At 52.6% G+C, this 15003-nt stretch overlaps 1 protein-coding gene across 1 annotated transcript; it reads left to right on the forward strand.

The window, feature by feature from the left end:
- Positions 1-441: 441 nt before the first annotated feature.
- On the forward strand, positions 442-14090 carry LOC113940496 (dysferlin-like; the record flags this gene model as incomplete). Its single annotated transcript, XM_027631649.1, has 6 exons — positions 442-607; positions 2005-2078; positions 5687-5749; positions 11464-11562; positions 12879-13007; positions 13935-14090. Coding segments are annotated over 6 exons (687 nt in total), but the record flags the coding sequence as incomplete, so codon positions are not given.
- Positions 14091-15003: the final 913 nt, after the last annotated feature.

Here is a 15003-nt window from a genome sequence, read left to right on the forward strand (position 1 = left end):
TAAAGTGGATTTTATGGTGAATGACCTTAAAGTCCCATAAAAATGCACCTCGTGGTGAAAGGACCTCAGAGCTCCATAAAAATGCACCTTATGGTGAAGGTTGTCAAAGTCCCATAATAATTAACCTTATGGTGAAGGACCTGGGGGCACCATTAAAATTAATCTTTTAGTGAAGGACCTGGAGCCCCACAAAAATGAATCTTATGGTGGAGAACCTCAGAGTCCCATAAAAGTGGATTTTCTGGTGAAGGACGTGGAGGTCCCATAGAAATGAATCTTGTGGTGAAGGACCCCGAAGTTCACAGAAATGGATTATTCTGGTGAAGGGAGCCCCATAACAAAGCCCCTTGTGGTGCAGTTGGTTCTGCCCCCGTTCTCTGTGGGGTGGTGCAGCAGCTCTGCCCCCCTGCCCCGTGTCCTGACCCCCCCCTGTTCCCGCAGCGCCTGCCCAAGGAGAGCCTCTACAGCCCCCCCATCGTCATCAAGGTCCTGGACAACCGTCCCTTCGGGCGCCGGCCCGTGGTGGGACAGTGCTCCGTGCGCTCCCTGGAGCCCTTCCGATGGGATCCCTCCGGCCAGGACACCGCCCGGCCCCCCGGGCACGGAGGTACGGGATGGGCTGGCACCGGGATCCTCGTGGAGCAGGGAACGGGGTGTGTGGGGAGGGACCCGCCCAGGGACACCTCCCACCAGCCCAGGTTGCTCCAGCCTGGCCTTGGACACTTCCAGGGATCCAGGGGCAGCCACAGCTTCTCTGGGAATTCTATCCCAGCCCCTCCCAACCCTCACAGGGAGGGATTCCTTCCCAATATCCCACCTAACCCTGCCCTCCCTCGGCTCAATCCATTCCCTCTTGTCCTGTCACTCCATGTCCTTGTCCAAGCCTTCCTGGAGCCCTCCCTTCTCCAGGAGGAGCCATGGGTCGCTCTCCTGGAGTGGGTCACGTTGCTTTGAGCTCAGCCCAGCTCTAGTCATGATCCAAAAACCCCAGGAGGTGCCAAGGATGAGTTTAGCTCTGGGACTGGCTGGTGGGATGGGCCGTCCTTGGGCCAGGCTGGTCAACCTGCAGGAAGATGAACTTTGGGTGATGTGAAGGGTCTGGATGAGGTTGGGATCAGGGACACGAGCTGTGTGTGATGTGAGGACTCTGGGAGAGGTTGGGATCAGGGACAGGAGACGTGGGTGGTGTTAAGGGTCTGGGAGAGGTTGGGATCAGGGACATGAACTGTGGGTGGTGTGAGGGCTCTGGGAGAGGTTGGGATCATGAAGATGAGTTTTTGGGTTCTGTGGAGGGCCCGGACAAGATTGGGATTGTGAAGATGTGCTTGGGATCAGGGACACAAGCTGTGGGTGGTATGAGGGCTCTGGGAGAGGTTGGGATCATGGAGATGAGTTTTTGTGTTCTGTGGAGGGCCTGGACAACATTGGGATTGTGAAGATGGGGTTGGGATCAGGGACATGAGCTGTGGGGGGTGTGAGGGCTCTGGGAGAGGTTGGGATCATGATGAATTTTTGAGTGGAGTGAAGGGTCTGGATGAGGTTGATGGATGTTGATCCCAAGGTGTCTCTGCTTTGGGATTTCCGACTGGGCAATGTTGGGATCAGGGACATGAGCTGTGGGTGGTGTGAAGGATCTGGAAGAGGTTGGGATCAGGGACATGAGCTGTGGGTGGTGTGAGGGCTCTGGGTGGGGTTGGGATCATGGACACGAGCCGTGGGTGATGTTAGGGCTCTGGATGAGTTTGGGATCAGGGACATGAGCCGTGGGTGGTGTGAGGGCTCTGGATGAGTTTGGGATCATGGACAGGAGCCGTGGGTGGTGTGAGGGCTCTGGATGAGTTTGGGATCATTGACAGGAGCTGTGGGTGGTGTGAGCACTCTGGGTGGGGTTGGGATCAGGGACACGAGCCGTGGGTGGTGTGAGGGCTCTGGGTGGGGTGCAGGGTGTCACCCCCAGGCTCTGGGTGCCCCTGGCTGCCCTACCATGCCGTGCCCTCCCTGCAGACGACGTGAGCCTCACGCCCGGGGACGACATCCTCATCGACATCGACGACAAGGAGCCCCTGCTCCCCGTCCAGGTATGGAAAACAGGGCAGGGGGGCACAACGGGATCCTCTGGGTGCTCTGGGGGACCCTGGGAGGCTGGAGGGCTGAAGTGATGCCCTGAGAGGCCACGGCTGGTTCTCTCCCTCCCTTTGGAGCTTCCACCCGTGTTCTCATCCCCTTCCTCCTCCACCTGCACATCCCCAAACTCCTCCTCCTTCCCTGCTTTCGGTGTCAGGGGCTGGGTTGGCTCTTCTGGGAGAGGACAAGGGACTCTCTGCACACCAGGTTCTTCTTTTGGCATCTCCTCCTCACTGTGGGGTTTGGTTTGAGGCTGGACAAGGTCTGAAGTCACCCTTTGGGAAGGACAGGCACCGTCCCAAAGAAGGGATGGGAGGGATAATTAATCCCTTGGCGGGATTTATCCCAGCACTGGGAGGTGAACTGGTGCTGGGAGATGGGACAGATTTCCCAAGGCCAGGCTGGAAGCAAAGATTCCCCGAGGTTCCATCATCCTCACCCCACGTCAGGTCTCCTTTTCCCAGTTTTCCTCTTTGAAGGTTCCTTTGCTGCTTCCAAACCCCGTTGCTGCTTCCAGCAGCTCCAGTCCCTCTGCAGAGGGGCCTGGTGGGACTGGGATTGCAGGATCCACAATCCAGCTTGGGCAGGGAAGGAGAGGGGTGTTCCAAGCTCCCTGTGCCGTGAGTTTGAGGGATCTCAGCTGTCCCTCGTGGGTGGATCAGGCTGGACACGCCCCTGGAGCTGCTGTTCTCCTCCCTGGAGCTTCCCATTCCCGTAATCCCTGTGTTCCTGCCCCAGCAGATGTGTCCCCTCTGGGACAGCCCTGTCTGTGCCGAGCTGGGCAGATCCATGGCTGATCCATGGCTGATCCACAGGTGATCCTGGTGGCCCAGGAGCAGCTGGGAGTGGTGCCAGGAACGTTTGGTGCAGCTTCCCATGGTCTCCTGTCCCTTTGGTGTCCTGGGCACGTGCTGGAATTGCCTTTCCCCCCGTTCCAAAGGCTGGAGGTGCCGCAGGGAACCTCGGGCTGGAAGAGCCTGAGCTTTGGGCCTTTCCTGGCCTTGGGCACTTCCAGGGGTGGGCAGGAAGATGTGACACTTGGGCATCAATCCTGCTCCTTGTCCATCCCCTTGGTGGCTCCCCAGCGTTTCTGTTCCCAAGGATTCCGTGGTGCCATTGGATCCCCGTGGGCGTGTCCCAAGGTGGGCTCAGCCTGGGGATCCCAAATCGGGCTGGGAATGAAGATTTTGACCAGTTCCCAGCAAATCCCGTGGCTGTGGGACTCCAGCCTGGACTGGCCCTGTCCTGGCCACTTATCCCACCCCCAGGCTGGTGCTCCCACTCCAAGTCCCCATCCCTGGGAGTGTCCAAGGCCAGGCTGGACAGGGCTTGGAGCAACCTGGGCTAGTGGAAGGTGTCCCTGCCCATGGCAGGGGTGGCACTGGATGGTCTCTAAGGTCTTTCCCAACCCAACCCATTCCCTGATTCCATGATTCTGGGACCCACAGGCAGGGCTTTCTTCCCAAAAATCCTTCAGGACAACAGTAGTCATGTGCACCTTTCCTGTGACACTCCTGGAGCTGGGAGAGCTGGAGCAGCTCAGCCCTTCCCTCTGGGAATCCCTGGGGAATCCCTGGGATCTCCCACCCAAAACCTCACAGGGATTTCATGGGGATGAGACCAACCCTGCTCCCATCAGCTTTTGGGGGATGAAACCCCTGGATAGGGACACAACCCCCCCTCTGTACAGATGTTCCCAGCATTTGGAGCTCCAGGGGCTGCTCCCAGGAACAGGGAATCAGCACAGGAGCTGCAGAGATCCCAGAGGAAGGGGCAGGAGAGAGGTTTGCAATCCATACATCGTTCCTTGGGGTGGTTTAAAGCCGATGGAAAAACATCTCCCAACTCATATCAGATTCAGGGAACAGTTGAAATGGGGGGAAAAGGGGGAGAGGGACGTGGCAAAGCCAAACCCCTCCGCTCCAGCCCTTCCAGAGGGGAAGATTTGGATGATGTTTTATGGGAACAAACATTTCCCAAACAACCCCTGCCCTGAGCTGAAGTTGTTCACTTTGACCCCACGTTTGTCCTCCTCTGTTTGTTTGTTTGTCTTTCCCTTTTTGTTTTGGGAGAGGAGGGAGCTTGTTCCTGGAAAGCCAAACCAAAATTCCCACCTTCTCCCTCCCTGACCCCTGAATCCTGGCACTGGAAGCTGTTCCTGCCCTGGAGGGGGACAGGGTTGGGATGTGGGTGGATCATCAGGGTCCTCTCACCCCGCCCTGCTCCCGTTTGGGGGACAGATCTGAGGGGTCCAGGAGCACTCCCAGCCTGCAGAGACCATCCTGCTCCTTCTCCTTGGGAAAGAGGGACGGATCCCTGGCCAGGAGCCCATTCCCAAGGCTCTCCCAGCCGTGACCTTGGAAGCAGGAGCCAGGATTGTGCAGGGCTGTGCTTCAGTGGGTGGCTCCAGAGCTCTTCTCCCTCCTTGCCAGGCCTGGCCTTGGTCCCTGCTCCGATGGATGTTGGGAACAAAGGATCCCTCTGTTGTCCTCCTCGGGAACGGGGAAAACAAGCAGAGGTGAATCCCCCCTGCTCCAGGGCTGGGGAGTGTTGGCCATCCCATCCAGGGGGGAAGAGGAGTTCATCTGGAGTTCAGAGCACTTGATGTGCACGTGAACCACACCGTGGTCATCCAGAGGGATGGAAAAACCTCCCCAAACCCATGGAAAAGCTGCTTTTCCAGGCTGATCCCTTCCAGTTTGGGAGATGGACCCGGAGTGGGGTTTTGGAAGGGCTGAAGTCCTGCCTGCTCTGCATTCCCTGTTCTCCAGGGGGTCATTCCCCTGGGAAGCAGCTCGGGAAGGACATCCATGGTGTGTCCATGTGCAGCCCCAAGGGATGAGCCAGAGGTTTGTCCTTCTGCTCATGGATAAATCATGGAGGGGCCGTTCCCAGCAGCCTCCCAGAGCTGGGGGGGGTGTCCTGGTTGGAGCTGAGCCTCAGGGAATGTTTTCCCTGTGGAGCAGCTGGGAATGGGGTGTTTTCAGCTGGTTTCAGGTCCGGGGTGGGGCTCAGAGCAGCGTCTTGGGGGAGAGGCTCAGGGAATGCTGGTGGGATGGGGCTGATGTTTTCTGGGAAGAACATCTCGTTTGTCCCACTCTCCCACCTCCAAGGGACCAACCCTTGGGAAGCAGGAGCAGATCTTGGTGCCCAGGGCAGGGATGGCAGCTCTTGGGCCTCCCAGGGCAGGCTGAGCTTGGAGCTGGGCCTTGGTCCTGAGCTTTGCTGATCCTGTTAAACCCCTCCCGGGCTCCCGGGATGAACGTGCCCCGCTGTGCCCGGGGAGATTCCCTGCTCCACTGGAAAGCATTAACAGCTTTTCCATCCCACATTTCCCCCTTTAACATCCCATCCACTCCCTGTAACCATGTCCAGTTTGCTGAACATCCCTAAAAACCCAAACCCTGCCGAGGCTGCCTCGTCCCGGGAGGCCTCGCCCTCGTCCCCGGGGCGGATTTCCTTGGATTAATTGCTTTGATTTCTCCCCCAATGGTGCTTTTGCCGATGTGTGCTCCCCCTTATCCCTCTAATTCCATGGCTAACGGATCCTTTTGATTTGTAGCTTGCCGAGGGTGTGACCAGCTCTGCACTAATTACCCTCCCTCCTGCCGGGGCCCCGCCTCCTGTAGGTATCGCTTCACTTCCAATTCACGGCTTCCTTGAGGGCTTTTCTCTGGGATTGGTGGGCAGGTGGAGATGGGAAAGAGGCATTTCCTACTGGGAAAGACCCCCTTGCTGCTCGGCAAGGTGGCGGTTCCATGGGGAATGGTTTTCCCTTCCTGCCCAAGGGAAGGAGGTGGGGCTGGGGAGGAATCCCGGGTCCTGCTCTGGAGCAGGAAGGATGTGGAGCTGTTGGAGAGAGTCCAGAGGGGGCACCTGGATGAGCAGAGGGATGGAGCAGCTCTGCTGGGAGGAAAGGCTGGGAAAGCTGGGATTGTTCAGCCCGGAGAAGGGAAGGCTCCAAGGAGAGCTGAGAACCCCTTGGGGGGCCTAAAGGGGCTCCAGGAGAGCTGGAGAGGGACTGGGGACAAGGGTGGAGGGACAGGACACAGGGAATGGCTTCCCAGTGCCAGAGGGCAGGGATAGGTGGGATATTGGGCAGGAATTCCTGGCTGGGAGGGTGATGAGGCCCTGGAATAAATTTCCCAGAGAAGCTGTGGCTGTCCCTGGATCCCTGGAAGTGCCCAAGGCCAGGTTGGAGTGACCTGGGATAGTGGAAGGTGTCCCTGCCCATGGCACAGGGTGGGACTGGATGGGCTCAAATGTCCCTTCCCACTCAAACCATTCCAGGATTCTTTAATTACCCTCATCCAGCTTCTCTGGGCAACCTGTGCCAGGGCCTTCCCACCCTTACAGGCTGGAATTCTTTCCCAGTATTCCATCTATCCCAGTTCTGGTTTGGCTCTCCCTGTGTCTCTGCAGCACCTCTGGACCCAAATGTTGCCCCCTGGGGTGGTTTGTGTGTCCCATGGAGAGGATGGATGAGTGACAGTGCTGGGATCCCAACAGTGCACACAAACCCTCCATGAATCCCTTCCCCAGCCCTGTCCATCAGCATTTGGAATTTACAGGAGCGTGGGTTTGGTTTAGTTCCCATAAAATGGGGGGGGGGGGGATAAAAAAGGAGGAGAAAAGCTGCAAATTGTTAATTTAAAATAAAAGCAGCAGAGTGGGAGGCAGGAATAGACCCCTTGTCCTGGTTTTCCCCAGGATCCTACAGGATGATGGGATGTGATGTAGCAAACCCCACTTTGCAGGGAGGTGTGGATGTTCCCTTGGGAAAACCATCCTGGTTTGGGAAGCTGGTCATGGAGTTGGGCCATGAACGTCCCTGTCCCACCTCCTGCTCCTTCAGAGCTTTGGAGCTTCCCAGGAAAGCAGGAGCTGTGGGATGAGGGGCAGGGGCGGCAGCTGGGAAGGAAATATTAGGAAAAAAGGCTTTTCCAACCCAAAAGTTCCAGCCCAGTGTGGAGTCTGGGAAGGGGGTCCTGGATTTTCCCAGGATCTGCCTCCCACTGTGGTGTTAATGGCAAAGGATGGTTTCCCTCTGCCAGAGGGAGGGATGGGATATGGGGAAGGAATTCCTGGCTGGGAGGATTGGGAGGCCCTGGAATGAATTTCCCAGAGAAGCTGTGGTTGCCCCTGGATCCCTGGGAGTGTCCAAGGCCAGGTTGGAGCAACCTGGGAGAGTGGAAGGTGTCCCTGCCTGTGGAACTGGATGAGCTTTCAGGTCCCTCCCAACCCAACCCATTCCATGATTCCATGATTCTCGGGCATCTCCCAGAGGAGAGGAGCTCAGGAGGAGCCCTGAGACGCCCCTGAGCCGTGGGACTCCAAGGAGGAGGCTCCCATTCCCCCCGGGAATCACTCCAAGGTCCTTTCCCCGCGGTGCCTCCCCCGTCCCTCCGGCTGAGCGTTCCTCGTCCCACACAAATATCCCAGGGAAGGACACGGGAACGGAGCCCAGCGGAGCCGAATCCACGGAGCCCAAACCTGGGAGTGATTTGGGATAATTGGTTGTTTGCTGGCTTTGCTCCCTGCAGAGCCCAGCACACATTTCACGGCTTCTCCAGTTACCGGCCGTTGGAAGAGCTCCTGGCGCTGGATGTCTCCTCCTGGGAATGGCTGCCAAGCCAGAGCTGCCTCCCGGAATGTTCCCCCTGTTCCTTTTATTCCCAGCTGGGAGACAGCCCCTGGCGAGGGGGGGGGAAAGCCCTCCCTGATCAATCCGCAGGGAATGCTGGATTCCCACCATGGAATCATGGAATGGCTTGGGGGGATCTTAAAGCCCATCCAGTCCCACAGGCAGGGACACCTTCCATGAGCCCAGGTTGCTCCAACCTGGCCTGGGACACTTCCAGGGATCCAGGGGCAGCCACAGCTTCTCTGGGAATTCCATTCCAGGGCCTCCCCACCCTCCCAGGCAGGAATTCCTTCCTGAAGGGAGAAATCCTCCTCCCTCCAGCCCAGCCCAGAGCTGATCCTGGGATGGGCTGGAGGAACCAGGGAAAGGCCTGGGCAGCCGAACATCCCGGCCTTTTCCAGAGGGATCATCCCATCCCAGCTCCAGAGCTTTCCCCCAGCAGGAATTCTGCCTCCAGCTGGGAGGGGTGAGTAGGCCCAGCCTGAGGTGGTGGCTCAGCTGCTTTGGGCAGGTTTGTTGCTATAATTCTCTGTATTCCCACTGGGAAGAGCCAGAGTGAGCAGGAGAACAGGGATAAGGATCGAGGCTCCCGTTATCCCACTGCTGCTCCGCTCCAGGCTCTGCCTGGGCCCGATCCTGGCCCTGCCTCAGTTTCCCTGGAAGGTGCTGGTGAGGATTAAGTTCCACCAGCAGCTGATTTGTCCATAGTGTGGGAATTTCCCAGCTTTCCATGTCTTTCTCCAGATTGAAACAACCATTCCAGCAACTTTTGGGACAGTTGGATTGTGCTGGACAAGCCCAGGTTCCTGGGATCTCCATTTGGGAATGCATCCCATGGGATGGGCTCGTGGTCGCAGGGAACCCTGGGCAGGGGGGGGAAATCCCTGTGCCTCAGCCTTCCTGACCAAAACGAGGTTAAAACCAGGGAATTCCCCCTGGGATTGGGGAAAAAATGGGATTGAAAACGTCCCTGGAGCCGTTGGGGTGACACAGGTCTGGGTTTGGGGATCCGAGGGAGGGAAGAACTGGGGGATCAGGCAGAGCTTCGACCCCATTCCCTGTTATCCCAAGGGATGAGGAAGTGGCAGCCAATGGCTTTGCTGATCCCAAGCCCTGATCCAGGGATCCTCAAGGCCACGTCTGAGGATTCCCCAGAGGTTTCCCCACTCCATGGAAGCTCAGCACATTCCCTGAGTGCCCTGGATGTGCCCAAACCACAATCCCAGGAATTTCAGCCCACTGGGGAATTCCAGGGATTTAAGGCATTAAAAAATAATAGTATTGGAATTTCTGTATTTCTGGGAGCTTTTGGCCCTAAGATATTCCTGTCTTTGGGATTCCCCCCTGGAAGGGGCTCTCCTGCTTCCCTTTCCCTGGAAAACTGCTAAACTGGTCCCACTGGTGAAATAACCCTGGATTATCCCTCTGATCCCTTGTTAAAGGTGGATTTTCCCGTGTTAGCAGAGAATTCCAAAGCTGGGCTCCCTGGAGCTGGAAAGGCCTGGACTTTTATCCCAGTAGTGAGCAGGAAAACGTTTGGGATCATGATTCCAGCCTGGGAGAATTGGGATAAAGGTGCCAGCCCACCTCGTGGTGATCCCTGCTCCGTGAGAGGGAACAGGGATGGGGAGGCAGGAAACCTCTGGATAACTCACTTCCAGGTCTGGAGCAGCTCCTTTCCAAGCTCAGATTATAGGCTTTGATCCCTTGGGATTAAATTTATCCCCAAGTGATGCTCAACCCGGGGGTTGATCCCGTGGGATCCATGGAAAAGCTGGAGAGGGAATGCAGGAGGTCCCTCAACCACCTGCTTCAGGCTCAGGGAACAGATCCCGACCTGGAGACCCTCTGGACTGTGTCGAGGATAAACCACTGGAGGTGATTTGGGATATCCTGAGGGAATTTTGGCTATCCCAGGGGAATTTTGACTACCTGGAAGGGATTTGGGGATACTTGGAGGGAGTTTTGGCTCCCTGGAGGGAATTTGGGATACCTGGAGGTGATTTGGGATATCCCAAGGTGAGTTTTGGCTCCCTGGAAGGAATTTGGGATACTTGGAGGTGATTTGGGCTGTCCTGAGGGAATTTTGGGTGTCCCAAGGTAATTTTGGCTTTTCAGAGGTGATTTGGGCATCTCGAGGGAATTTTAGCTTCCTGGAGGGAATTTTGACTACCTGGAGGGAATTTGGGATACTTGCAAGGGACTTGAGATCCCTGGTGGTGATTTGGGAGACCTGGGAGGGAATTTGGGATCCTTGGAGGTGATTTGGGATACCAGAGAGGGAATTTGGGATCCCTGGAGGGAATCTGGGATACCTGCAAGGGATTTGAGATCCCTGGAGGTGATTTGGGATACCTGGGAGGGAATTTGGGATCCCTGGAGGGGATTTGGGATCCCTGAGAGGGAATCTGGGATCCCTGGAGGGGATTTGGGATAGCTGGGAATGAATCTGGGATCCCTGGAGGGGATTTGGGCCCCCCTTGGTCGCTCCATGAAATCCCTCAGTCCATCCTTGTTGTGGTGGATCCGTTGCTCTCCCTGCCTGTCCCATTCCCACACGGATTCATACCCTTCCCTATTAACATTCCAGCTGCTCCCCTTCCCTCCCTTTTTTAATTTTTTCCCAGTTTTTTTGTCGTGACATCCGTAAAAATCCACTAAAATCTTTCACCCCCCTCTCTTTCCTTGGGGCTGCAGAAGATCCCGTGGGTAAGTCCTGGGATGAATCCAAGTGCTTTCCTTGGAATCCCGGGGAATGTCCCTGGAAAGCCAGGATGCTCCAAGAGGAGCTTTTGAAACACTGAAACGGGGGAAATCATGGAAGGCAAATTAAGATTTTCCAAAAAAAAAAAAAGAAGGAGTTAATTTGTGTGATATTCCCATGAAATCCAACGTCTGTCCCATTGAAATCCCACACCATTGGCGTCAAACAGAATTCCAAGAAACCTCTGGTGTAATTCCTGCGTTGGTCTGGAATTGTGTGGCCTTCTAAAATCAGGCATCATTATTCTGTGGGAATGTTTCGTGGGAATGTTTCGTGGCTCGCAGGCAAAGCCCCTCCGGCTTTGCTTTAGGAATTTAGAAAATGGGATTCTTGGAAAATCCGTGGTTTTCCCCTTGGAACAGCATCCTTGGGGCTGGAATGGTTTGCACAGGGAACGAGGCAACTGGTCCTTCCCGGTGGGAGATGAAACTGGGTGGGATTTTCCTGCTTTTTGGTCTGATATTGTGGGAAGAGGGTTTTTTGTCCTTCATTTTTCGTGGGAATGTCTGGATTGGAGGGATTTCTTCCTTCCCCCCAGGCTGTGTCGGGATGGGGGGGTTGGGTGGTGCTGGGGCACAACCAGGAAGTCAATCCCTGTCCCCAAAAATCTTGGCACCAGAGTCCAATTCGTCTCATTCCCTGAGTGGTCCCGCACGGAGAATCCCGGGAAAACCACCTTCCAAAGGGCCGGAATCTCCCTAAAAACGCTCCCGTTGTTTTCCTGGGAGCTTCACTTTGTCCTCCCAAGGAGAACCATCCTCCCAGGAGAAGGTTCACGGATTTGGGCCGGGAGAATCCCCCAAATCCCCTGGGATCAGGGCTGGAGGAGCTCCCGGGGGGATCCAACCCCCGGCGTTGGGGTCGGTGTGGGAATTCAGCTCCAGCAATTTGGGATTTTTCCTTGGATTTTTTTCTCCGGGATCTGTTGCAGGAGGAAGAATTCATCGACTGGTGGAGCAAGTTTTATGCTTCCATAGGAGAGAGGGAAAAATGTGGCTCCTACCTGGAGAAGGGCTTTGACACCCTGAAGGTGAGGGGATTCCCGCATTTCCGGCTCCTTGGATTCGCGCTCCCGGAATTTTGGGGGAATTTTTAGGCTTAGGAAAAAAAATGAAACATTTCACCCAGGGGAAAAAATGGAATATTTCCAAATGGATGTTAGTTTTAAAATGTGTATTGTTTTTTAAATAGTGCTTTAAAGATTAGTATTGTTTTAAAAATATATATATTTTTTAAAATTAAATACTGTTTTAAAAGGTAAGTATTGTTTTAAAAATATATATTGTTTTTAAAATAATATATATATATATAAATATTATTGGTTTAAAATAGAATTTTATATATAAATATAAATATTATTGGTTTAGTGTATAAATATTATTGTTTAAAATATAGTTTATATATGTAAATATAAATATTATTGTTTAAAAATATAATTTATATAAAAATAGAAATATTATTGTTTCAAAATATATTTATATAAAATAGAAATATTATCGTTTTAAAAAATGTAATTATAAATATAAATATAAATATTATCATTTAAAATATAATTTATATATAAATATCATTAAAAATGTATTTTATATATAAATATAAAGTATTATTGTTTTAAAATAGATTTTATATATAAATATAAATATTGTTTTTAAATATTTTATATATAAATATTATAATTTTAAAATATAATTTATATATAAATATAAATATTATTGTTTTAAAATATAGTGTATCCATAAATATAAACATAAATATTACCGGTTAAAAATATAATTTATATATAAATATTATTGTTTTAAAATATAATTTATGTATAAATATAAATAGAAATATTATTGTTTTAAAATATATTTTATGTATAAATAGAAATATTATTGTTTTAAAATATAATTTTATATATAAATATAAATGTAATTGTTTTAAAAATACCTACTTGGAAAATCCAAATTGCTTTGCAAAATCCTCTCCGGAAGCTCTGCTGCCTTCAGGAAATCATCACTTTGGAAGTGGCCGAGGAGGTGGGGGAAGGGCCACCCTGGGAATTGTTTGGGAATGAGGAAAACCGGGCAGGATTTCACACACAGGCCCCAGCAGGGCTAAAACGGGACAAGACCTTTCCTACCCTTAAGGAAAACGTTCCCGGCGGGAAGATGTGTCTGGTGGGAGACCCTGGAGGAGCCCTTTGTGGTGGGCTGGTGTTTATTGTAGGGTCACCAAACTCTCCATCCCCATCCTGAGGGGCAGCAGGGGCGGGAGATCCCGGGATATTTTTTTCCCTGTGGGGGGATTTTCCCGGGCCTGAGGAGGTCGGAAGGAGCCTCGTCCCCGTCCCGTCTCTCCCTGCAGGTCTACGACACGGAGCTGGAGGAGCTGGAGGAGTTCGAGCACCTCTGTGACTTCTGCCACACCTTCCCCCTGCTCCGGGGCCGGAGCCGCGACTGCAGCGACGACCCCTCGGTCGTGGGGGAGTTCAAGGTGGGAGCGGCTCCCAAGGCCTGGAATTAGGGGGGGGCTGGGAGGGCCCTTCCAACCCAAACCATTCCAGGATTCCGGGAATTACAGGAGCTGCGGTTGCCCCAGCCCTGGGAGAGTCCCAAGGATAGGTTGGAGCAACCTGGGAGAGAGGAAGGTGTCCCTGCCCAGGTGGAATCAGTGGGATTTACAATCCCTTCCAACCCAAAGCATTCCAGGATTCTGGAGCCCCTCTGCTCTGGAGCCAGGCTGGGAGAGCTGGGGGGGGTTCCCCTGGAGAAGAGAAGGCTCCAGGGAGAGCTGAGAGCCCCTGGCAGGGCCTAAAGGGGCTCCAGGAGAGCTGGAGAGGGACTGGGGACAAGGGAGGGAGGGACAGGACACAGGGAATGGCTTCCCACTGGAAAAGGGGAGATTTAAATGGGATATTGGGAAGGAATTCCTGGCTGTGAGGGTGGGGAGGCGCTGGAATGAATTTCCCAGAGAAGCTGTGGCTGCCCCTGGATCCCTGGGAGTGTCCAAGGCCAGGCTGGAGCAACCTGGGAGAGTGGAAGGTGTCCCTGGGTGGAACTGGATGGGATTTAAGGTCTCTCCCATCCCAACCCATTCCGTGATTCCATGAATCCATTCTGGCTTCAAACTGCCAGAGGGCAGGGTTAGGTGGGATATTGGGAAGAATTCCTGGCTGGGGGGGTGGTGAGGGCCTGGGATGAGTTTCCCAGAGAAGCTGTGGCTGCCCCTGGATCCCTGGGAGTGTCCAAGGCCAGGTTGGAGCCCTCGGGATAACGGGAGGTGTCTCTTCCCACACTGGCCCAAGACGACCTTTCAGGTCGCTCCCAACCCAACCCAACCCAACCCATCCCACGATTCCATGATCCATCCCACCATCCACTGGGGACGCCCATCGCTCCTGAACTCCCGTGTCCTTCCCAGGGTTCCTTCAGGATCTACCCCCTTCCCGAGGATCCGCGCGTGCCGGCGCCGCCCCGGCAGTTCCGGCAGCTCCCGGCGCGGGGTCTCCAGGAGTGTCTGCTCCGGGTCTACATCGTCAGGGCCTTCGACCTGCAGCCCAAAGACTCCAACGGGAAGGTATCCCACTATCCCGGTATCCCGGTATCCTGCTATCCCACTATCCCGCTATCCCAGTGGGAATGGGCTCCGGGGGTGGGATCTTGGGACAGGTTGATTAAAACCGACCAAAACCTGTTGATTCTGCTTAAAATTCGGGGATCTGTCCCTCCTTTCTGTCTCCGTTGGAACTCTGGGAATACCAGAGCCAACTCTTCCTCCTCCCCCGGGGGTTTTTTCCGTAGGATTAGTTCAAATGTGGAAAGGAGTTTTGGCTTTTTAGCGGGTTTTTGGGGGGATTTTGGTGCCAAAGGGCGACGAAATTCTCTCTTTCCCAGGAATTCCTTTGCCAGTGCGGAAGGAAAATTTAGGGCAAAAAGGAAATTGGGTCTTTATTTTATTATTTTATTTTATTTTATTTTGTTTTATTTTATTTTATTCTATACTGTTTTATTTTATTCTACACTATTCTATTCTATACTATTTTATTTTATTTTATTCTACACTATTTTATTTTATTTTTATTCTATACTATTTTATTTTATTTTATTTGTTCACTTTGGGTCACTTTGCCCCCCCCCCAGAAAAAAAAAATATCTCAGGGAAAGGTCCTTTTTAACTGTCTTTGTTCCAACTGGAAAACAGGGAAAAAGTTAAGGAAAACAATGGGAAATATTTGAATAGGTGAGGAAAGAGATGTGAAATATAGAGGGGAAATAATATAGATATGAAATATATTAAATATATAAAAGAAATGTATGAAAAATATTATATATATGAAATATATGAAATAGATATGAAATATATATATGAAAAATGAGAAAATTTATATATATAAAATATATGAAATAGATATGAAAAATATACATATGAAAAAAAGAAAATATATATATATGAAATATATGAAATAGATATGAAATATATATATGAAAAA

The sequence above is a fragment of the Corapipo altera genome, unplaced genomic scaffold, assembly GCF_003945725.1.
Source record: "Corapipo altera isolate COAL_440 unplaced genomic scaffold, ASM394572v1 129631, whole genome shotgun sequence".
In the NCBI taxonomy this organism is placed as follows: Eukaryota; Metazoa; Chordata; class Aves; order Passeriformes; family Pipridae; genus Corapipo; species Corapipo altera.